This window comes from Cavia porcellus, unplaced genomic scaffold (assembly GCF_034190915.1).
Source record: "Cavia porcellus strain 051 isolate PalLab524CR breed Dunkin Hartley unplaced genomic scaffold, mCavPor4.1 scaffold_42, whole genome shotgun sequence".
Classification (NCBI taxonomy): domain Eukaryota; kingdom Metazoa; phylum Chordata; class Mammalia; order Rodentia; family Caviidae; genus Cavia; species Cavia porcellus.
In genome coordinates, this window is record NW_026947525.1 from 5,086,595 (window position 1) to 5,112,390 (window position 25,796).

A 25,796-nucleotide genomic window follows, 5' to 3' on the forward strand; every position below is an offset into this window, starting at 1 on the left:
TGTATTTTATACACTTGTTGGCCATATGAGCAGATTCCCTTTTGAATTGTAAGAGTTCGTCTCATATCTCACAAAACAAATGTAAAGGTAATTTCAACCTCAAATATGAATGTATTTAATTTTTACTTATATCCTATAGTCTATCTAGGATAGTCTCCTTTATCAAAGACAAATATCAGTTAATCTCTTCCAGTACTGCTTGGCCAAACAGAGATGTGATTCACTGATGTGAAAACATGGTGTAGTAAATCACAGAGGCAGAAAGATTAGTGGTGGCTGGGATGGTAGGGAAGAGAGGGAATGGTGTCCAAATGGGAATGAAGTTGGGGGAAACATTCTGTAACTGGGCAGAAATGAAGTCTGTACACATTGAGAATGTGATAGTGCCACTTCCCTGAGGATTTTAATTAAAATGAATGAAATCCTATAATTTGTTTACAATTAATCCATGCCATAATATTTAAAAAGAGTATAGAGGTAAGTGCAAGAAAATGGAAAAAATAGTTGAGCAGATAGGAAAGTCAGGTTTTCAGCAGAAGCTGGCCTCAGCAGAGTTGAGAAGCTGACACTGGCTTTGGAGCCACTGTTAATCATATGTCTGAGCTGACAGAGATGGGCTTCCTGGTGCTGCCTCTTCCCATGGTCCCAGAGCTGATGAAGGCACTGGAGATGAATCAGGTACAAACTCTTCAGCTGGTCCTTGAGCTTGGTGTCCAGCCAACACTTCAACAGCAAAAGGAGGAAATATCATCAATTTCCCATGTTCCTTGCAGAGCAAACAAAGTTCCCAGTGCCTGTCAGAGACAGCTCTATTCAAAAATCCACTATCAGGAAGTTTCCCACACTGCATCCACCCACTGACTGCTGTGTCTCAGAGTTGCAGGGTGGTCCCTTCACTTTGTCCTCCTCACATACCCTCAAGCCTGTACCCAGTCCTTCTAACCCTTGTTTTTGCCTCAATGGGTTCACAGTGCTCCAGCTCAGCGAAGTGAAGTTACATTGGAGGGTCCATGTGGGTTTGCAGCTGCTGCTTAGAGCTAAGAAGCAGGGCTGTGGTTCTGGAGGAGACAGGTGTGGGGAGCTGAGTGTGAGGTCTGGTCCTCCCTCCCAAACTGCTCACACAAGGCAACCTGCTGAGCTCGACACCTGCCTGCTGCTCCAGCAGTGGAGAGCCGAGTTCACTCTATCTCCACCACCAGTGAAGCAGTGCTGGCCCAGACAGCCCTGAGAGACTGACAGATGACTCCATGGGAGAGTCTGGACACTGGGGTGACCATCTCTCCCTTCTTCAGGGAAGCTGTACACCATCTGTCTAGTGCTCACCAGTGATATGTTTCCTTCATGGGGGATGGAAAATGTCTGCTATGGAACAGGGGTTGTCTTCCATAAACATGTGAGAAGTAAGGGGACAGAGGGATGTGTCCTGTTCCACCTTTCCTCATTTGTTAGATTGCGCAGTGACTTGCCACCCAGTACTCTGTGCTTCCTTTGGGCTCCTCTTCCACTGTTGTGCATCCTTGTCTAGGAAGCCAAGCGGGGGTCTCATGTACCATAATGTCAGTGATACATGATCTGCCATTCAGGGTAGCCCCCACTAGTGTGGAGGGTCAAGAGGTTAGTATATACATATTTCCTGGTCATTGGATCATGGTCAGTGCCTGGAAAAATGTCTGTGCATGGTGTAGCTCTATGTATATTCACGTACTCATGGTACCAACTGGTTCCTGCCCTGATGTCTAAAAGGGCCTGATGCCTCTGCCAGTCCCCAGAGAATGTGGCTCTGAATAATACATCCCAAAGCCCATAGAGCAACTATCCAATCTTCTCTACAATGAAGAGAGAATATTTATTCAGTGTAGGGATCAGTGCAGGAGAAAGAAACCTTTACCATGGAGAGAGCATCTCAACGGAGGATAAACATGGCTACTCAAGCAGGCCTTCCACAGAGTCTTGGCTGGGGTCAGCAATTGCCTGGAAACTCCATTTTGTTCCATAGGGACCCTGTAAGATTGGCCTTAGGTGCAATTCACTGTTCTGAGAATTGTACTGCTGCTGGGTGCAGTTCTCAATTCTCAGTGAACTGAGGCTGAGAGATATAAGCACATTTCAAAGACTCAGCTCTAGGTGGCACCTGTGCACCTGAGAGCAAACTTACCTTCCCACCTGTGGGGTGGAAATGTTGGCCCTTGAGGGACTTGGGAAGGAAAAGCTGTGGATAGGGCAGCTGTGCACAAAGTCCTGCTCCAGGGGTTCCATCAGGCTGTGCAGCCCCTTTCCCTGTGTCACCCTCACTGTGCAGACCACTGCCAGGTTCTCCACTGACTGATTTCCAGTCTGTGATGAGACAGTGGGAAGCCTGAAGTTACTGGCCCAGCCATGCCCCACTGTGAGTGCTGGAAGCTGTAGTGATACTCAAAGGTTAAATTTCATAAGGAGCAGTTAGAAATAATAGCATTTTCAGATCAGTTGTGAGCAAATAAGTCATTAGCTTCCTACATGAAGAGTATCATCCCACGTGGCCTGTGACAACCACACATTCTGGAGATGAGAAAACAGGATTGCCCTGGGTGTGGGAGTGTGGACCTGTATGTGATGACAACAGAGAACTTCCCTGTGGTGCTTCTGAAGAAATTGGGTCCAGTTTCCTTAGCCATGAAAGGCTGAGTGGCTGTGTTCACTTTTTCCTGGTACAATGTCACTTAGCCTAGTGGGGCCTTAACCTCTGACCTGAGGGGCTTGGATATTTTCCCTGAGACATGGACAAAGTAGCAAGGGCCTAGGTTTTGGGTGAGTGCACCCCTGCTGATGTGATGATGTGTCAGAGCTGGGGACAGGGTAGAAGCACAGTCACACCAGTGCCAAAGGGATAAATGGGCCCAGGCATTACAGTGAACTAAAACAGCAGAAGTAAATCATGACAGGAGGTTAAGTGACTTAGTGTCCATGTCCCTATTCTGATGCTCCCACTAATGTGTGGACAGTGAACTGGCACCTGGCAGAGTTGGCTGAGCAGAGAGGAGGTGATAGTTGAAGAATTAGACCCCAGTTTCCTTTGAGGGCAGGACCACATGCCTGCTGTTTACACACCCTTGAGAGAAGCGCTGCAAATGTAATCTGACCCTGAATATCCCCTGTCCTCTTTGGGCCTCATTACAGAATCCCCTTAGCTCACTCTCTCCCCCTGCTGGCATCTGTTGTTATTGCGAGGCCCCACTGTGGTACAGGTATGTGGATTGCAGCCCTGCAGGGACCTGCTACAGGCTGATGTATGGGGCACCACTGTTGGTGCAGTGACTAGTAGTGTGCAAAAAGCTTCTGAGATCTCAGACAAGCAGAGAATGTGGCCATCAGGACTCACCTACAGCCTCCCAGAGTTCTGAGTATAGCGCAGAGAGACATGGCAGCTTCTGGAAGCACATGCTGCACATAGAGCTGCAGGGCCTGCCCTGCACAGTGAGCTCGGAGGGGCCATGCCCTGTCTCATAACCCTCCTCCCCCATGGTAGGGATGATAGGGACACCCAGGCCCACACAGCAGATAGTCACTAAGGGGTGTTAACCAGCATTTATGATCCAGGAAGCCCTCAAAGCCAACAGCCAGACAGGACAGAAACCAGGAGGTCTCACTTTGTCTGTTTTGGGATTGCCTAAGTGGGAAAGGATTCACCTTTCTAGTGACAGCACAGAAGCCACCAGCCATGTGATGAACCACGTCCTTTAGTACAGTTCCCCATGGCAGCCTTTCAGACAGCACCTGGCGCTTGCTGGCCTGGTGGGGAAGCCAGGCTAGGTCCTTCTGGAAGCTGATCTCGCCCAACTTCCCCTCCCCATCTAGAATTTATTCTCACCCTGTGGTTCCCCAAACCCTAGACCAGCTCAGGCTCACTTATCAGCCCCCAGGTAGCCTTTCTCAGAGACCTAGTGAATCTCCCTCTACCTGGGTTGCCTGGCCTCTGCTTTGCATCTGAGGCCTGAAAAAACCCCATCTCTATTCCTGTTTCCTGCTGGGGACTCATGGCCACCTGAGTGAGCACTTGGGTAACAGAGCTTCTTATGTACACAGGAAGGTTCTTTAGAAATTAAGCAGTGAGTCCCTAGCTTCTGGATTGCAGTTTCTGCATTAGAGCCAGGTCAGAAGGCTTTACCGTCTCTCACTGGTAGTACATATTGCACACATTACATTTTGCATCTGGTTGTACCCCCAAAGCCTCATGTAGTCACAGGAGAACGGTTTTTTCAAAAGTTGCTGAACCTAAGTTTGTGATGGATTCATGGTCCAATGCTGAGATTAAGTGTGTTTGTGGCACACCTACCCTAGGGTTGGTACCTGCTTACATTGTAAGGGATGGGAGGAGACTTCCTCTCCCCTCCTCACCTGTTGTTTTTACTGTTTTCCACTGCCATGGACTGTTGCCTTCTGAAATGTCCCACCTTGCCTTGAAGCCAGAAGGTAATGGACTGAAACCTCTCCAATCTGTGAACTAAAACACCCTCCCCTTTTTAAATTTGGGTGTCTTTTATTTTGCCTCACCAGCAAGAGAAAAGTAACTAAGCACACAAGAGACCCAGCCTGCTATATGTTCCCATGCTCTCAGTCTCAGGAATTCTTGCTCACATTGCTGAATTCAGCTGAGTGTAACCCATTTTCCATTTAGACCACACATCTGATACCCAAAGGCACAGTGCTGGCCCTGTGTAATTAGAGACCTGCACTTGACCTTGTGTCTCACAGGCCACCTTTCAAGCCTTGTGCTGTCTGAGGCTTGGCCTTTGACCTGTGAGATCATGGGGAACCTGGACTGATGAAATCCCACACCAAAAAGTCCAGACTCAGGGATGCTCAGCTCCAAAAAGTAAGCTTCTGTCAAAGTCAGACTCCTGATATGTTTGGGGTTGATTATTAGTAGGAAAAGTCCATTCAGAGAGTGAGCTTCATGCTCCATGGGAGCTATGCAGAGCAAAAGAGAACACTATGATGTGGTCTGCAGCCCGGAGCTGTGCAGTGGCTTCTTCCCCACCACAAGGCTCTGTCTACACAGGAAGGAAGCCCCCCTCCTCCTGGGTGCACAGAGTAGAGTGTTGGGATCAGTGACCCAGACACTGTGTGTGATCCTCTCAACCCATGCTCTCTATGGCTGCTCAAACCTATGATCTAGCACTTGGTCATGGCCAAGGCCTTGAGTATCTGTGTTGAAGCTGTCTCACAGTCTCAGAATAACAGAGCAGCACTTAATGAAGGTTCCAACAGGGGAGGGATGAACCTAGGCCCCAAAAGGCAAAGGCATCTATGGAATCTGTGCTCGTGGGAACCATACCCTAGGGGACCATATTCTGTCACCTGGAGCATGAACCCCATGTCAGGCAGGGTATGGTGGGTCCCAGGCACAACATACTGTGGATTCCAGTATGTGGTTAAGGTTTGGAGCGTGTCTGCCCAGGGAGGTTGCTCTGCAACCTTTCACTTCCTGCCAGGCTCCCATGGACAGGCAGAGAGACCTGGCAGATGTCGGGGAATCTCCCTTTCTGTTCTGTGAGCCTCAGGCCACAGACAAGGGAGGCAGCTGCATCCCACCCCATGCTCTTCCAGAGGGCACTAATTTCATGGACTAGTGGCTAAATTTCCTCATGACTGGTAAATATTTGACTGAGAGCAGAATCATCATTGGTTGGCATCTGCCTGCATCTTCAGAAATTCAGGCTGCCAGTTGCCTTCCTTGCACCCAGCCATCAACCTGGTTGGTTCATTGTTCCCAGCCCAAGAGGCAGGATTATGGAAGGCTCATCTCTCAAAAGAGTCTTGACAATCATGATAAATGTTCAGTAGTCCATATCTCTGGCCCCTTTGTTTTGCTGACACTGTTTCCTAACTACTAAAGGAACAGCGTTGGGGGTGCAGCCTGCAGAGTTCAATGCCAAAAGCATACACTGCCTGAGAATAGCAGAGTGAAAACAGATCTGTGACTATTGGCAATTGAAGACAGCTGCTGGGGTAACTGTCAAAACTGCCTCCCCAACACAAGGGCAGCTGGATTGTACTGGAGAGACCTATCACACCCATATGGGGAGGACTGGTCCTCACCTCTAGAAGGAGACACTTTCCTATTCTCCTAGAATCACTTTATAGATCATGCTGCATTGTGCACTGTGCATCAAAACAGGTGGATTAGGTGCCTCATCTCTTTGAGCACCCACATTCCACGCTTGAGATTGCATTTTGTATCTCACTCCAGCAAACCTTTCTGAAGCCCGTGTTTTAAAAAATAGTGGAAGCAGGGCATGGTGGTGCACATCTTTAATCCCAGCACTCAAGAGGCTGAGTCAGGACTCTTGAAAGTTTGAGACCAACCTAGCCTGCACAGTGAACTCAAGTATAGCCTGACATGCAAAGTGAGACCTTGTTTCAAAAAGACAAAATTAAACTAAACAAATGGTGGATTAGAACACTTCTGAGTAGAGGTTTGGGTATGATAATGTGTGCATAGCTTTTTTCTGTTTAACTTCTCTCTCTCTCTCTCTCTCTCTCTCTCTCTCTCTCTCTCTCTTTCTCTCTCTCTGACTCACTGGGGATTGAATTCACGGCCTTATGAGTCTTGCTTCCTTCCTTGCTCTTTCTAACTCTGTCTCTATCTCTGTCTCACTCTCTCTCTCTCTCCATTTTTTTGAGTTTCCATATTCTTCAGCCTAGGCTTGAACTTCTGATGTTCCTGTCTCAGATTCCTACAGTATGGGAATTGCAGTTGTGCACAGCTATGCCAGTTTCATAGGGTGATTGTAACAAACACTGTTTACTCTAGATGACTTACAAGAGTGTGTGTATGTGTGTGTGCTCTTTTGGTTGGTTTAAAGTAATTTCTCATTTTTGTTTTAGTTTTTTCAGTAGCATGGATCAAACTCTCAACGTTGCATTTTCTAAGCAGGTTGAAGCTGCTGAGTGAAGTCCTCAACCTAAAGCAGAGACTTCTGTGGTTCTCATTACCTTGAGGATGTCATCTGAAATAAGTAAACAATTTAAAGGGGTATTTGAAGTTACTAGTAGTATTTTCCTTAACCCTCACTGTCCCAAAGAATGAATGCTTAACCCTATCCCCTCCTGCATAGCAGCTAACTGCTTTGGGAATGTCTCCTCCTGGCCTACCTGTAAACTGGGAGGGCTGGAGTTTGTTCTTGATGGAATTGTCCATTGAGGCAACTTCATCCTCTTTGGTCATTGTTACCAAGAGCCTGCAAGGACTGTCATACCTCAGACACAGTGAACAAACACAAACGCCCTGTGCCCTGATCCATGGCATTGATGACTAACTAAAGCCCAAATCCTTGGTGAGTACACCTTTTGAGAGGAGACTGACTTTCATTCTTCTTCCCTGGCATCATTTCCTAAGCCCTGTGATGACATTTGCCTCACTTCCATCCTGCCCCTGTGCTGCACAGGTTACTGAGTGTCTCAGCTGTCCTGACCTGGACTGGAACATGGTTCTCCAAGCAGCAGATGTGCCGTTCCCCAGCTTGCTGCTCTGACCACCTTCTGATGGGCATCATTCCCGGGCTGAAAGTCCAGGGCAATAGCATCTCTTGGCTTCACTTTCACACATGGCAGCAATATAACTGGGAGTGTGGCCTCCCTTACTCCCTGAGCCTGAGGGGAGTCACTTGAACTGGTATTGTGCACAGCAAGCTGAAGCACAGGATCAGTGCCAGGTAGCATGGAAAAATCCAGGCCCCTCTGTGTGGCACCATTGGGAGCTGAGCACCATGAGGGAGGGCACAAAACAAGGGCAGGAGCAGGTGCTGTGGAAACCACAGAGGTGGGCAGCCCTTCTCTGATGTGTGGACCCCAGTGCCTGTGAGGGCATTGGGATGGGCATCTTGCATTGAATAAGGAAGTTCCTGGCCTGCTATTTCTGGGTCAGTGTGGCAGTAGACATTGGCTCTGTCTGGCAGTGAATTAGCACAACACAGATTGTGTGACTGCTTGACTTTTTCTACCCAGGCCCTTCCTTGTCCACCCCAGTCTTCTCTGAACCTTTTGGTGGAGCCACAAGAGGAGACACTGCATGTGTAGCTGCCCACAATATAGCTGGTGCAGTTTGGTGCTATCAGCCAAAAGGTATGATGGGTGACAAAATGAAGTGCCAGCCATTGTGCAGCTCAGGGACTTCTTAGCCTTCTTCTTCCAGCTTCCATTCTCTCTTTCCCCAGGTATCCCTCCATCCTCCTCTTATACACCCTTCTCCTCTCAAGAGCACACATCTGGGCTTGTGCTAGCCCTGGCTGGACTGGGAGCTGCTCTGCGCTCCCCCAGAAGAGAGAATCCAGTACCCACAGGTATGGCTGATTTGTTGTCACCCACAACAAACTAGAACCAAAATGTGTTGTGCTTGATTCACAACATGGGACTGAGGCCACCAGGAATTCTATTCTTGGCTCTAAGCTCTAGAGTTCTCCTCAGGACATGGTGGTCAGAACTGGGGGATCAAGATCAATCTGATTGTGGAGCAACCCAGGACCTGACCTAAGGTTTGGATCCCTGTGTGATGCATGTGTTCCTGGATATGTGGGGAGTCAAATGCAGGTGCTCCTGTCTGGCAGAATCCAGGTAGATACAGTATCTTTGAAATGGCTCATATGATATGGGCAGAATTGTATCTGCTCAGGGAACAAAATCTGGGTGCACCAGACCGTGAAGCAGGACCCTCAGATATGTGCTACACTTTCGAATAAATGCAAATAAGTGTGCCCCAGCCCAAATGTGTCTGCGTGCAAATTGTTGCCCCCTGGGCTCATGCATTTCGGTCCTGTCCTAAGAGCAATGGAAGGTATTATAAGGTGTGGCAGTGTGGTCGGCCTTCTAATGGCCTGGCTCTGGGTCCCTCAGGAACTGGACAGCACCTTGACAGGAGACAGGTGGAAGGCTCACTTGTGTACAATGTGACTTTGTCTCAGTGACCAGCCTTAGGATATGGCCACAATCAATACTTATTTTGTAGCAATAAGAACCGTGGGAGCAATGAAACCCAAAATGTGTAATAGTCATTATACAAAAGAGAGGAAAAGAAAGTGCTCTAAACTATATAACTGCATGTATATTTAAGTGTATAAGATAGAAAATGATATCACAGAGTTTATTGGATCATTGAACAGAACTGTTTGCAGTATCATTGTTGGAATGTCCACTCTACAAGCTTTAATTTTGTGACTTGAACAATTATTTCTAAGATGGACAACACAAATACCATAAAAAACTTCACAAAATAATGGAATAAAACTTCCCAAGCATGATTAAAGAACTTGCCATACAAATAAGTGAAGCATATAGAACTCCAAACAGCCCGGGAATGATGCCCATCAGAAGGTGGTCAGATGCCAACCAATGATGTTCTAAAAACAGAATTGATTTCCCAAGTGCAGCTGCACAGTGAGGTTGTAGGCCAGTGTGCTGGTGTGAGGCAAGCACCTGTGCCACCAGCAATAGGGCTCCTGTGTTGTGAAAAGCTATGGATTGTGGCAAGAACCCTATGTGTTTTGATCCCCACCACATTGATGCTTAGAATAATAATATTTCTAAGATGGACAACACAAATACCATAAAAAACTTCACAAAATAATGGAATAAAACTTCCCAAGCATGATTAAAGAACTTGCCATACAAATAAGTGAAGCATATAGAACTCCAAACAGCCCGGGAATGATGCCCATCAGAAGGTGGTCAGAGCAGCAAGCTGGGGAACGGCACATCTGCTGCTTGGAGAGCCATGTTCCAGTCCAGGTCAGGACACCTGAGACACTCAGTAACCTGTTTGGCACAGGGGCTGAATGGAAGTGAGGCAAATGTCATCACAGGGCTTAGAAAATGATGCCAGGGAAGAATCCATTAACTAGTGATTTCCTACTGTTCATTTTTTTCTTCTGTAAATCTGTATAACTTGTACCCTTTCACTGTTTTTTTTCATTTCTCCTTAAATAAAAAAAATTAAATTAAATTAAAAAAATTATTTTGTTTTGGTCACCTAGTTGCCAGGCTTCCATTGTGTTCTCACCTGAATCACAGCAGAATTGATTTCCCAAGTGCAGCTGCACAGTGAGGTTGTAGGCCAGTGTGCTGGTGTGAGGCAAGCACCTGTGCCACCAGCAATAGGGCTTCTGTGTTGTGAAAAGCTGTGGATTGTGGCAAGAACCCTATGTGTTTTGATCCCCACCACATTGATGCTGGAGTCATGATGTACAGAGCAAGATTCCTGCCACTCAGATGTCACTTTTTACTATAACTTTCCTTCCCGTGATAAGTTACACAGAAGCTGTGTGCGAGATAAATATATGTTCAAGGCCCTGCTAAGCATCTCCACTCAGACTGTCTGGTAGCAGCTCAGCCTTCAAAGCTGGGTGGGAGAGGCGGGGAGGAAGGTGGAGGAGGACAAGTGGCTCTGTAGCTGGACAGCAGCTACAGAGGGGCAGGGGGCACCTTCAGCTGTCACTGTTACATCCACATCTGAGCCTGTAGCCTGTGGTCAGAGAAGAGACAGCAGTTTTGAACACTTTGCTAGAATCAGTGATCTGAACAGAGCTACAAAGGCAGGACATTGGAGCCAGACTGAGAGCTCCTCCAGAAGATTTGCTTGCTTTTCATTTTCTCTTTCTGTTCCATGACTCAGTCATCAACAGATATTGGCAGTGTGGATTCACTTGTCTCCAAAAGAGTGGGCTGCTTCTGGGGATCTGGGACACTCAGCACACAGTGAGATCTCCATGTGTCTCTGTTAGTTTGTGTATACAGCAAAGTATAAATGTGCATGTTCCTATGATAGAAAGATCGGTCCCAGAAACTCCATTAGCGAGGTCTTAACTTGAGGACAGTTGATGCTTTGTTCTTGAGCCAGCATTTGCCTGAATGACCCTTGCCTGATGCAATATACTTTTCTTTGCAGTGTATATTGATTACACTGATGATAGGCACATGGTTTATTTATTATACAGAATGCATATTAGATCCTATGTGGTGCATGACAGTGAAACCCATCAACTACAGACTGTTCTCAAAATTGTTTGCATTGATCAACCAGAATTGAAAAAAAGTGGAAAATTTTACAGAGAAAATCTTTCAGATACAAAAACATACTTTAAGTCAAATATATTAGAGAACACATAAATAAAAGAATAGATGAACATAGGAAAACAATGAAAAACAGTGGTTGCCAACATAGCAAAGAAATGGAACACATGAAAGAGATCCAAACAAGAGTTCAACAAGTTTAATGCTATATGAAAGATATATAAAACCTATAAGAGATTAAAATTATATGCACACACTGAACAAAAGTTAGGTTTAGAATTTCAGATCTTGAAGACAAAATTGTAACTAGTTGTCATGAAAACAATGCTATCTTAAAAGTAGCAAGGGACTATGAGAGATCAATCCAACAGGTACAAAATGCATCAAAGAAGAATTGCATGACATTGATTGGGGTCAATGAGAAAGCCAGAGACAACACAAATACCATAAAAAACTTCACAAAATAATGGAATAAAACTTCCCAAGCATGATTAAAGAACTTGCCATACAAATAAGTGAAGCATATAGAACTCCAAACAGACATACCAAAATAAAACTACACCAACATATATAATATTCAAGATTCCAGAAATACAGCACAAGGTCACAGTATAAAATGCTGTTAAGGAAAAGTCACAGATCACTTAGAATTGAAAGCACATCAAATTCCTAGCAATCTTTGTTGTAGCTTGGCATAACTGACATCATCTTGAGCCCTGCTTTTAACTGGTGGCATATATTTAACCCAAGAGAATGGAAAATGACTTAGAGTACAAGTCCTGTGAGAAAAGCAGAATGAGCTGCATCACCTGGAGAAAAATTACCCTGCTCAACAAAAGAAACATGATACAGGTGTCAACTAAAAATTAATGTAAGATTCTAGCTCAATTGTTTCCAATGGGATGTCACTTTGTGGTTCTCTGTTTAAAAGCTTTGTAAGTCTCCAGTTCAGCCACTCGTTTGGACTCTAAAATTGGCAGGTAATCTATATGAGTGGTCCTGAACTCTATTAATTAAATTCCAAATTTACCAATTTGTATGCTTTGATTCCTTTATTTTTGTTCATGAACCTACCTCAGTCTTCTCAACAGAAATATTCAAGTAAAGAAGAAAGCTGTAGTTGAAACAGAAGAACAAGTCTTGAAGTTGGACAGAAGTACAAGTCCTGAAAGGAAAGAACATCCAACCCAGGTTGATGTATCATACAAAACTTTCAAAATTAATGGAAACATAAGATATTTCCATGACAAAGAAAAACTGAAGAAATATATGACTGCAAAACTCATCGTAGAATAAGTAATGAAAGTTATACTAGAGAGAGGTAAAAATGGCCACAATTCCAAGAAAAACGCAGAAACAACCAGGCAGGACAAGAAATTAAACAGAGGAGAAAAGCAGAGAATCAACAGCAGAACAATATTACAACAAAGACAAGGCAATGCATATCATTAATGGTCACACCTCATCAACCAAAAGAAATAGATGGGTGAAATGGATCAAGAAACAAGATACAAAAATATGCTGTATACAGAAAAAATGTTTAATTCAAAAAGAAATTCAGAGACTGAAAGTCAAAGGACAGAAAACAATCTTCCATGCAACAGAGGCCCAGAAAAAAGCATGAGTAGTTATGCTCTTTGCGTGCAATATGAACTTCAAACCAAGAAGGACCAAAAAGATAAAGAGCCTCACTACTTACATGTTAATGGAAAGTTTTTAAAAGGATAAGATAACAATCATAAATATGTGTGCATCTAATACAAGAGCACCCAACAATATAAGGCAGTTTTTAAAAGACATGAAAGTAATGCAACAAAGAATAACACAATTGACCCAAGAGACTTCAATATCCCACTATCACAAATAGATGAACAAGACTAATAATCAGCAAAGAAATATGAAAGTCAAACTGAATCTATGAACAAATGAACTGAATTGATGTTTACCAAGTATGTGACCCAACATATTCAGAATAAACATTCTTCTCAGCTGTGCAGGGGAGGTCCTCTAAAACAGGCCACCTAAACTAGTCCACAGAACATGCTGAAGTAAATGCAAAGAAACTGAACTTACCCCATACATTTTACCTGACCATAGTGCAATACAATTGGGAAATAATTGTAAAAGAAGGTACAAAAACTTCATAAATATATGGAAATTAAGTAACACTCTGCCAAACAATCAATAGGTCACAGATGAAATAAAGGAAGAAATCTGAAAGTATCTACAACACAACAAAAATATAGATGCAAACCTTGGTTCTCATGGGATTCAATGAAAGCAGTTTGAAGTGGGAAATTAATAGTACTTAAATTTCTCTTCAGGGAATAGAAAGAGCATAAATAAAGATATACTGTTGCACCTCACACTTCCAGAAAAAAAATGGCATGAAAACCCCAAAGCCAATAAAAGGGAGGAAACTATAGTGATCAGAGAAGAAAGTAATGCAGTGCAGATGATAAAAACAATAAAAAGATTTAATGAATCAAAGAGTTGGTTCATTGAAAGAATAAATAAAATTGATAAACCTTTAGCCATCCACATCAAAAGAAGAAAAGAACCACTCAAAACCATTCATTGAGGAATGAAAACAGTAAGATAACTACAGATGCTGTGAAAATTAAGAAGATCATCAGTATCTACTTCAAAAACACATGCTTCCCTAGGTTGCATAACATACAAATGAATCAATTCCTAGATTCATATGAATTGCCAAAACTGACTCAAGAAGATATAAAAATTCTAGATAATGCAGTATCTGTCAATGAGACTGAAGATCTAATTAAATTTTATTGGGTACTGGCTGGGTGGTGCATGCCTGTAACCCCAGACCTTGGGAGGCTGAGGTAGAAGGGTTGTTGTGAGTTTGAAACTAACCAGGGCTACAATGTGAGCTCAAGGCCACACCAGTGCATAATAAAACCGTCTGGAAAATACATTCAAAGGAAGCAAACAATGACAACAAAAAGGCAACTGACCAACATATAGAAGTCTAAGTCTTCAGGGATTTACTGCTGAATTTTATAAGAAATGTATAGAAAATTGAAGGCCCCTACTCTTTAATGAAATTGAAAGAGAAGCAGTTCTCCCTATCTCTTTCCTGGAGGCCAGCATTACACTGATACTAATAACAGAGAAAGACACAACCAGAAAAAGAAAACCACAGGGAAGTTTGCCTAATGAACATACTTGCAAAAATCCTTAATAAGATACTAGCAAAGTGAATGTAGCAAATTATCAAGAAGATTTTAAAACCTGACAACTTGGATTCATCCCAGGAAGGCAGGGATGTTTCAGTACATGCAAATCAACAAATTTAAATGTTATATCAACACAGGCAAAAACAAAACTCACATGGTCATCATCTCAATAAATGCATGATAAGCTTTTGATAAAATCAAGCACGGATTTGTAATAAAAACCTGCAGTGTATAACAATAGAGAGCCTTTACCTCAATCTGATAAAACAAACATGGACAAAAATACACCCAGCATCATATTAAATGGTGAAAAAATAAAAACTTTCACACAACAATTAAGAACAAGAAAAGGATGATTACTATCACCACTCTTATTCAATATAGCTCTGGAAACATTAGGCAGAACAGGGATAAGAGGCAAATAAGAATAATCATATAACAGAAAGTAGGTAAACCATCATTATTCACAGAAGACATGATATTCTATGTAGAAGTTGTCAATTACTCCACCAAAAGACTTTTAGACTTAACCAAATTCAATAATGTAGCTGGAGACAAAGTTGACAATCAAAAATCAAAAGCATTCCTGTACACAATAAGCTAAGAGGGAAGTTACAGAAACCACACCCTTTACAATACCCTCCAAGAAAATGAAATACTTGGAATGAACATAACAAAGAAAGTGAAGGACTTACATATTGAAAATTACAGTACTTTGTAAAAGGATACTGAAGAGATTATCAGAAAATGGAAAGATATCCCTTGCCCAAACTGTGCATTGTCTTTTCACTGTGTTAGTGATTCCTTTTGATGTACAAATATTTTGTAATAAGATGGAGTCCCAGTGATTGATTCTTTGAAATTCTTTGAAATGATTCTTCAAATTTTGTGTTTTGTTCATGAAGCCTCATTAGTGTTTCTGTTGTAATATTTAGATCTCCAAGCTAGTTTGACTTTAGTCTATTTCATGGTGATAGGCATATACCCAGTTTAAGTCTTCAGTATGGGGAATGTCATTTTCTTCAGCATTATTGAAGAGGCTATTCTCTTCCAGTGAACATATTTGGCTCCTTTATCAAAGACAAGGTAGCAGAGTGTGTTTGTAGTTGTGTCTCCATCTCCAGTCTGTTTAAATTATTAGGTCTGTTTTTCTGCCAGGACTCTGGTGATTTTGTGACAGTAGCTTTCTAGTATTATAGCAAGTGAAGAATTGTGATGCCTCCTGACTTGCCTCTGTTGCCCAGGATTGTCTTTGGTATTCTAGATCTTTTCTGTTTCCAAATGAATTTTAGAAAATTTTTCTCTATATTTGTGAGCTATACTAATAGTATTTGGATGGGCATTGCATTAAATCTGTATAAGACTTTGCAATATGATATATTTTGAGTTTTCCATATCCTTAAACATAGTCTTACTGGTTTTTATACCTACCTGATGTATCCTAAAAGGTATGATCCTAAGAGTTTCAAACTATTGAGTTCTTCTCATGGATATCAGCAATAATAGATACTTTTTTCCTATTTGTTTAAGACAGGGTTTACCTATGCAGTTCAGGCTGACTGTGGACTCACATCTTAGTACAGTAAATTCACACTGGTAATCCTACCTCAGAGTTCCAAGTTTGGGACTACAGGTGTGAACCTGACCCCTGAAACAATTCCTGATGTTATTTGAAAGATGAGAAAACAGTCATGAGATACACATGTATTCATTAACTGTCATTTCCTTAAAGGAAATGTGTTCAAATTAACACATAACACCATTGGAGTGTAGGGAATCACAAGACGTGTTCCTATCTCTTGTCTGAGGATAACAGACTACACTACTGCAAAAATGGGAGACATCACATCTAAGAATATGTGTCAAATTTGAGCACCAGTATTATGAATTAAGAGAGCATTTATGGAAGATGAGCAAAAAGATCAGTGGAAAATAATGAGAGACCTGGTGATATTAGCCTTTCATGACTCTAGATCAGGCTTTATTATAATGCTGAACATCCCAAATATTGAAATATTCGAATATTATGTGTGTTTTTACGTAAAAAATATTAAGGCTTGGCACTGTATCCTAGCTGTGTTGTAGCCTGGCATAAATCATACAATCTTGAGCCCTACATTTAACTAGTGCCTTGTATTTGAGCCAGGAAAATGGAAAATGACTCAGTATATAAGTACAATGAGAAAAGCAAAATGAGCTGTTCCCAAAGGAAAAAAAATTAACCTGCTCAACAACAACAACAACTACAACAACAAAAAACAGGATACAGGTGTCAACCAAAAATTAACATAAGATTCTAGCTACATTGTTTCCAATAGCATGTTCTTTTTGATTCTCTCTTTTAAAAACTCTTAACATACCAGTCCAGGATCATTTGTTTAGATTTTGAAATGGGGGAGGTTTTGAAATGGGAGAAATGGTTCTGAGCACAGCTATTTAAATTCCAAATTTATCCTTTGTCTGTGTGGATTCATATATTGTTGTTCACAAACTGACCTCAAGCTCCAGAAATGTTCACTGACACAAGCAAGAACCTACATTAAATACAGTGTCACCATAATGAAAGAATAATAGTGAAAAGGAGGGAAGAAAAAAGACAAACACCATGTGTTATGATACCCACATCTTTACCCGGCATTAAAGAGGCTGAAACAGGAGAATGGCCATGTATTCAAGGACAGACTACCCGACATAGTGAGTGCAAGATGAGCCAGAACTACAAAGTGGGACTATGTCTTTAAAATGAAAAAATATAAAAACCAAGGAACAGAGAAAGACTATTAAAAGAAAACAAAAATATTAGAGCTGAATGAACGTTGACTTAACTAAAATGGGAATTATGGAATGATGCTGCAGAGGAAAGCTGGTCATGAAGTGTTACCCAGGAGGCAGTGAGAAATACAGTTATGAATGGGACCTATTGTGCTACATCACAATAGTGACCTCCTTCCTCCAATACATCTGCAGTCTACTAGACAGGAGGTCAAAAGTTCATGGAAATGTCAAACTCAGAGCAAATAAGCAGCTTGAAATCAAGGCTTTGAATCATGGGCTTTAGCAGATGTTTGATATTCAAATTGAAATAGGAGAAATATAATCCTACCCTGTTTGATGGCAAATGCAGCAAGTTGGTTGGCTCACAGCATTGAAGAATGAAGTCACAAATCAAAAGAAGTTCAAAAAGTTTTCTTGGAAAAAAGACAGAATAGCCCTGCCTTTGCAGGAGGGGTCTTCAGTGTTTAGCCCACAGATCTATTGTCAGCGGTCATTTATACAGCAAAGTCAGAATGTGAGTGCAGTGTGGGTCTCAAACTACAAACTACCTATAAGTGTATAGCTGCTTAACTAATATTATTCAGAAGGGCAGCAAGTCACCCAGAAAAGTATGCAGTGTGAGAGTCGACCCCCCTGCTACAACCCCCTCCCCAGAGCGGGGGAATGAAAGGGTTAACTCCCTAACTCCCCAGAGCGGGGGAATGAAAGGGTTAACTCCCTAACTCCCCAGAGCGGGGGAATGAAAGGGCTAACTCCCTAACTCCCCAGAGCGGGGGAATGAAAGGGCTAACTCCCTAACTCCCCAGAGCGGGGGAATGAAAGGGCTAACTCTCTAACTCCCCAGAGCTATCAGAACAGAGCAGTAAAGAATGCTTCACTCCCTAAACCTTTCCCAGGAGATAATCAGAGCAGGGCCAAAGGGAACGTCTCTGCTAGTCATTAACCACTAGATGTTCTGTTCTCTGTAAAGATAGAGATAAGCAAAAGAATGTACTGTATAAACAGGACCAGGGGGCACCTGGCACTCTAAGGTCAACCCAAGACCCTCGGTCTCCATGGTTACTCAGCCCCAGACCCTCAAATCAGCATTAGCCAGGTCCTGCGCCGCTCAAAATTAACCAATGCGATTTGCTTCTGTAAACTTGCTTGCCTCCTGCGTGTACCTTTAAAAACCCTGCACAAATTCCCCTCGGGGCCCCTCCGCACACGTTTGCCTGAGGGACCCCATGCGCATGGAAATAAACTTTCTTTTCCTCACCAAGAGCTGAGTCCTTGGGGTCTCTTTCCCTGCGGCGTTGGCCCTAACATCGTGGAGGCGCCAGTGAGATTAGCACGTCTCACGGGAGGTGACCCCAACGGCTCTACAGGTGAGTACGACTGGTCGCTTTTCATACCACCGGTGTTTACGCCCCGAGCCATACGGCTCCGATCTAGGGGCAATTTTTGTTATCTGTTTCGTACTCTGTTCCCTGGTGACTGGGGGACGCCCCACACGGTTTCCGTGGTTCACCGTCTGCGATAGGGTCTCCCTATCGATCTGGGGGATTTCGATTCCCAATCTGTGGTCCGTCTGGGCCAATCTGGAGACACCCTTTGAGGTGACTCATCTGGGGGATTTCGATTCCCAGTCTGTGGTCCGCCCGGGCCAATCTGGAGACACCCTGTAAGGTGTCTCATTTGGAGTGAACCTGATGCGTATGCATGTGAATGAAGTGGCCGGCCTGATTGTTTTGTGTGTCGTGGGTGCTGTGTTAGGTTATTTGTTGTACCGCGCTTGCATTAACCGCCCTGTGACAATAGAACGTCATGGGACAGTCGACCTCATCCCCATTGTCCCTCACCCTCGACCATTGGTCGGAGGTGCGGAAGAGGGCTCACAATCTCTCCTTGCAGGTCAAGAAGAGTAAGTGGCAGGATTTCTGCTCGACTGAGTGGCCTGCTTTCTCTGTGGGGTGGCCACCAGAGGGGACTTTTCATCTGCCCTCATTCTAGCAGTTAAGGACGTCATCTTCCGCCCCGGACAAAGGGGGCACCCTGATCAAGTCGCTTACATCCTGGTATGGCAGGACCTCAGGGAGGAACCCCCATTATGGGTAAAATCCTTTCTTCCCCCTTCTGACTCATCTGTACCAAAGCTTTTAGCTCTGAAAGGACCTCCCACTTCGGCTCCGGTCCTGCCCGAGTCTCAGCCTGATCTACCCTTACTCGACTATGACCAGCCTCCTCCTTCCCAGCCGACTCAACCTCCTCCGTACCCACTCTCTCCTCCAGCCTCCTCGTCCGAATCGAGTGCTGCTTCTCCGTCAGCCCCCTCTTCACCTGAGCTAAATTCCTCTTCTCCTCCGGTACCCACGTCCCCTCTATATCCCCCACTCCCTGCGATGGCTTGCCCCGAGCCCACACCTCCGGGGCCCACGGGCCCAGCCCAGAACACTCGGAGCAAGCTACGGCCTGAGGATCCAGTCGTTGCCCTCCCTCTCCGTCCCTATGGGCCCATGATAGACGATGGGACAGATGGAGGGCAGATGCCCGCTTTACAGTACTGGCCTTTTTCTACCTCAGATCTCTATAACTGGAAAAACAATAACCCTCCTTTTTCTGATGATCCTTCTAAGCTAACAGGTCTAATGGATTCTGTTATGTTCTCCCACCAACCCACATGGGACGACTGTCAACAGCTCCTAGGGGTCCTGTTCACCACCGAGGAAAGAGACCGCATCCTCCTGGAAGCCCGGAAAGCTGTTCCCGGAGAGGATGGCAGACCCACCCAGAGACCAGACCGGATCGATGACTTCTTCCCCTTAAAGCGCCCCAACTGGAACTGGGACCCCAACTCACCTGCTGGTAGGCAGCATCTTTCTATCTATCGCCAGACTCTAATGGCAGGTCTCCGGGCGGCCGCAAGGCGCCCCACTAATCTGGCCAAGGTAAGAGAAGTTACCCAAGGACCTACTGAGACTCCCTCAGTTTTTCTAGAACTCCTGATGGAAGCTTACCGGCGATATACGCCTTTTAACCCTGAGGAGGAAGGCCGAAAAGGCTCGATAGCTATGGCCTTTATAGGACAATCGGCCCCTGATATAAGACGTAAGCTCCAAAGGCTAGATGGTCTCCAAGACCTGACTCTGAGGGATCTTGTTAAGGAAGCTGAAAAGGTCTACTATAAGCGGGAGACAGAGGAAGAGAAAGAGTTAGCTAGGGACAAAAGACGAAACAAGGAATTAACTAAGATGTTGGCCACAGTTATTCAGGGAAAACCTGAGCCAGGAAAGGGAAAGCCCACTCGCCCTCCATTAGACCCTGATCAATGTGCATATTGTAAGGAAAAAGGACACCTGATCAAAGACTGTGAAAAGTTAAAAAAGAAACGGGCCAAAGAAGAACGAGAAAGACAGTCCTCACAGCGATCCCGAGCCCCCATGCTCGCCCTAGATGAAGAAGACTAGGGACTTCGGGGCTCGGATCCCCTCCCCGAGCTCAGGGTAATGTTTAAAGTGGAGGGGACTCCCGTGGAATTCGAGGTCGATACGGGAGCTGTTTATTCGGCCTTACAAGCCCCCTTAGGGGCCCTTTCAACTAAGAAATCATTAGTTCAAGGGGCTAACGGGAGCAAATATCGCTCGTGGACCACTGAGCGCACAGTTGACTTAGGCAAGGGAAAAGTAAAACACTCCTTTCTGGTTATTCCCGAATGTCCTGCTCCCCTCCTGGGACGGGACTTATTAACCAAACTGGGGGCAAAGATTTCCTTTGAGCCCCAAGGACCTCAAGTGACATTCCGTAACCCAAAGGTTGGGCAACCTATGGTTACGGTGTTATCCCTAAAACTGGAAGATGAATATAGGCTCTACGACCACCAGGATCCCCAGCCTATCGCCCCAGCTTGGTTAACTGATTTTAAAGAATCCTGGGCCGAGACGGCTGGACTCGGGCTGGCAAGCCAGCAACCGCCTGTAGTGGTTACTTTAAAAACCACTGCCTCCCCTATTCGGGTCAAGCAATATCCCATTAATAGAGAAGCTCACCTAGGGATTAAGGTGCACATACAGAGACTTTTAGACCAAGGGGTATTAACTCCTTGTCGGTCTGCATGGAATACTCCGTTACTCCCGGTCAAAAAGCCCGGGACGAATGACTACAGACCGGTACAGGACCTAAGGGAGGTCAATAGCAGGGTAGAAGACATTCACCCCACCGTACCCAATCCCTATAATCTCCTCAGCGGGTTAAATCCGTCAAGGACTTGGTATACTGTTCTGGATTTAAAGGATGCCTTTTTCTGTTTGCCTTTACACAAAGATAGCCAGCCCTTATTTGCATTTGAATGGACGGACCCTGAGACTGGGTCCACCGGACAACTAACCTGGACGCGCCTCCCACAGGGCTTCAAAAACAGCCCAACCATCTTTGATGAAGCCCTACATAAGGATTTAGCCCCCTTTCGGGCTCAACACCCAAGCCTCACCCTTCTTCAATATGTAGATGACTTGCTGCTGGCTGCGGACTCTGAGGGTGACTGCACAAGCGGAACTCAGGACCTTTTACGTGAGTTGGCTATCCTGGGGTATAGGGCATCAGCAAAAAAGGCTCAAATTTGTAAGCGAGAGGTAATTTTTCTGGGCTACTCCTTAAAAGGGGGACAAAGGTGGCTCACTGAGGCCAGAAAACAGACTGTGGTCCAGATTCCCCCTCCAAAGAGTCAAAAACAATTACGAGAGTTCCTGGGCACTGCGGGGTTCTGCCGGTTATGGATCCCCGGATTCGCAACTTTGGCAGCTCCCCTATATCCGTTACTGAAGGGGGGATCTCCCTTTATCTGGAAAAAAGATCACCAGCAGGCCTTTGATGCCATCAAGCGGGCTCTCCTGTCCGCTCCGGCCCTGGCTCTTCCTAATGTGGATAAGCCCTTTACTCTCTTCATGGAAGAAAAAAAAGGAATGGCGAGAGGAGTGCTGACCCAGGCCTTTGGGCCATGGAGGTGTCCGGTGGCTTACCTCTCAAAAAGACTGGACACTGTGGCAAGCGGGTGGCCACCCTGCCTAAAGGCCATCGCAGCAGCTGCCTTGCTCATTAAAGACGCTGACAAATTGACTTTGGGACAGAAAATAACAATCATTGCCCCGCACACGCTAGAAAGCATCATCCGCCAGCCTCCAGACAGGTGGCTCTCAAATGCCAGAGTTACTCATTATCAGAGCCTCTTGCTCAACAAGGACAAGATAACTTTTGGACCCCCGGTGACTCTCAACCCGGCGACTCTGCTGCCAGAAGAAGCTTCGGAACCCGTCCTCCATACCTGCCAGGACGTCTTGGCAGAAGAGGCCGGAGTACGACCGGACTTATTGGATTGCCCCCTACCCAATGCAGAGGTGACCTACTTCACTGACGGGAGTAGCTTTTTGATTCAAGGTAAGCGGTATGCGGGGGCGGCTGTGACTGATTATTCCAATGTTATATGGACAGCCAGACTAGAGGACGGGTCCTCGGCCCAAAAGGCCGAACTGATTGCTTTGACTAAGGCTCTGGAGCTTGCTAAAGGAAAGCGAGCGAACATTTACACGGATAGCCGATATGCCTTTGCAACGGCCCACATCCACGGGGCCATATACCGCCAGCGGGGGCTTCTGACCTCCGCAGGAAAAGAAATAAAACACAAACAGGAAATCCTCCAGTTGCTCGCTGCAGTTATGTTGCCCCAGAAGGTGGCGATAATACACTGTAACAGCCACCAGAAAGGGACTGATCCCGTCACAAGGGGAAACAACCTGGCCGATCAGGCAGCAAAATCTGCAGCCATGGGAGACTCACAGATGTTGGTGACTGATGTCAAAGATTCTCCTCAAAAGGAGAAAGCTCAGATTAACCAAACCCCTGAAACACCTGATTTGACTGCTTACATACAACAGGCCCACCGGCTCACTCATTTGGGAGCTAAAAAGCTAAGCCTACTGGCCCAACGCCAAGACTTCCCAGGGGCATCCCCCACTGCCATACGTCAGGTCGCCAATCAGGTGGTGGCTAATTGTGAGGCATGTCAATTGACCAATGCCTACCCTGCCAAGCTGGCCCCCGGCAAAAGGCTACGCGGCACCAGACCTGGACAATACTGGGAAGTGGACTTTACAGAAGTTAAGCCTGCCCGATGCGGACTAAAATATCTGCTAGTTTTTGTAGACACCTTTTCTGGATGGACTGAGGCTTTTCCTACCAAAAAGGAAACCGCTGCCGTGGTAACTAAAAAAATTGATGGAAGAAATATTTCCCCGGTTCGGATTGCCAAAGGTAATAGGGTCTGATAATGGACCGGCGTTTGTGGCTAAGGTAAGTCAGGGACTGGCCAACATATTGGGGATTGATTGGAAATTACATTGTGCTTATAGACCCCAAAGTTCAGGACAGGTAGAGAGAATGAATAGAACTATTAAGGAGACCCTCACTAAATTGGCTCATGAGACTGGCTTAAAAGATTGGACGATGCTCCTGCCGTATGCCCTTTTTCGCGCGCGAAACACCCCGTCTACCAAACCCCCTAACCTTACTCCCTTCGAAATCCTTTTTGGCACTCCACCCCCCATTCGAGATCTCACTCCCTTAACTGAGCATGCTGCCTTGTTGCCAACCTCCCTGTCTGACAGGCTCATCGCCCTTGACAACCTGCAGAGGGACGTGTGGACGCAGCTAGCCTCGGCCTATGCTCCCAGTGAGTTCCCCGCGCCACATCCGTACCAGGTGGGAGACTTTGTGTTCGTCCGGCGCCACCAACAAGAGACTCTACAGCCTCACTGGAAAGGACCGTACCAGGTCCTATTGACTACTCCTACAGCGGTAAAGGTTGACGGAGTCGCCTCTTGGATCCACGCGTCACACCTAAAGCCTGCCTCGGCACCAGTGGACGGCTCCTGGGAACTCAAACGGTCTGATAACCCCCTGAAGCTAAAGTTGCGCCGAAGGACCCCCTGAGATTATTCAGAGTACTACCCTTATGTGTCCCTCTAAGATGACCCGTATGGGACCCCAGACTTTAACCCTCCGGGCTCTAATGGGATTACTTATATTAATAATCCCCACTGTAGCTAGCCCCCATCGCCCCTGGAAATGGTCGTTAATACGATGGGGGGACTCACGTGTGGGTAGCACCTGGGAAGGATCAGGAAGTCCATGGTTTGCGCCCACACCCTGTTGGTTCTTTCCAGGGCTCCAATGTCCCAAGCAAAGTCATTTTTATCTTTGTCCCGCACCAACCGGGAGTAGATCATATTGTAATTCCCCAGGAGAATATTTTTGTGCTTATTGGGGCTGTGAAACCGCTGCAACAGGGTGGCAACCCGCCTTCCCCGATAAACACCTTAAAATGACATGGGGGCCGCCGGGATGCAGCCTAGATAACTACCCACCGGCCGGTCAGAGATCCTGTCAGGTTCTAAATATCACTGTCACCACTCCTGAGGACCCAGGTTGGCTGACAGGACGCACCTGGGGACTTCGAGTCTATGAGCCAGGTAAAGACAGGGGAAGCCTTATTCTCATAAAAAAGGTTCCCCTGCAGGCCCCATTTGTGCCCATAGGCCCAAACTTTACTCTAAAGCCAAAATATAATCAGCCTACTATAGATCCTGTTACTACTGTTCAAACAACCATAGTAAGTCCCTCAGCCATAACAGTTTCTCAAGCTCCGCTACTCCAGACAGATCACGTACCTGTCCCTCAATATTCACATTCTAACCTACTCAGTTTGATTAAAGGAGCATACATGGCTTTAAATCATACCCGACCTGATCTCCCCCAATCCTGTTGGCTATGTCTAAGTCCTAATCCCCCGTATTATGAGGGAACCGCTCTAAATGACTCTTATACACTAACCCCCAACCCCGGCCAATGCGATTGGAATCAAGTATACCACACTCTCCCCCTTCCTGGCCTCGCTGGTCAAGGAACTTGTATAGGAGCAGTTGATAACTGGCCAACAAGCTTGCGACATCTTTGCCTCACACACACTAATTCCTTTCCCAAAGATCAGTACCTCGTCCCCCCTACTGGAGCCTTTTGGCTTTGTACCAATGGGCTCACTCCTTGTGTCTCCACTAACGTCCTCCTTGCAGACAGCAGCTCCTGCATCCTTATAGACCTTATGCCACGCATTAAATATCTCCCCCCTAACACGCTCCCCCTCATGGGAGGTCGATATAAACGAGAACCTGTCTCCCTGACCCTAGCAGTCCTATTGGGGATAGGTGTGGCGGGGGGGATAGGAACTGGCGCAGCAGCCCTCATTACTGGGCATCAGTCTCGCCAAGAGCTTCTTGCAGTAGTAAACCAAGATTTACAGGCCTTAGAAACTTCTATAACTGCGTTACAACAATCTCTCTCGTCTCTATCTGAAGTAGTGTTACAGAACAGAAGAGGCTTAGATCTTCTATTTTTAAAAGAAGGCGGTCTCTGCGCTGCACTTAGAGAAGAATGTTGTTTCTACACTGATCATACTGGGATTGTAAAAGACGCAATGGAAAAGCTGAGAGAGAGAATCAAATCTCGAGAGCCCCCTTCAAGTGAAGCCAAAATGTTTTCCTTCTGGGAATCAATCCTGCCCTATGTTCTCCCTTTACTGGGACCCCTGGCCGGATTCATTATAGTCATGGCTATAGCCCCTTGCCTCATTAACCGAGTAACCCAATTTGTGAGGGCTCAGATCTCTCAGGTAAAAGTTATGGTGCTACGTCAACAATATGACCCCTTACCTATACAGGACCTTTAGGATTAAAAGTCATTGGGAAAAAATAA

General features: G+C 45.4%; 1 protein-coding gene across 1 annotated transcript; it reads left to right on the forward strand.

Annotated features, from left to right (window-relative positions):
- Window positions 1-20,503: 20,503 nt before the first annotated feature.
- LOC106027158 (uncharacterized) lies at window positions 20,504-24,124 on the forward strand. Its single transcript, XM_063243945.1, is given in 3 exon segments — window positions 20,504-23,263; window positions 23,265-23,333; window positions 24,092-24,124. Coding segments are annotated over 3 exon segments (2,862 nt in total).
- The last annotated feature ends 1,672 nt before the right edge of the window (window positions 24,125-25,796 follow it).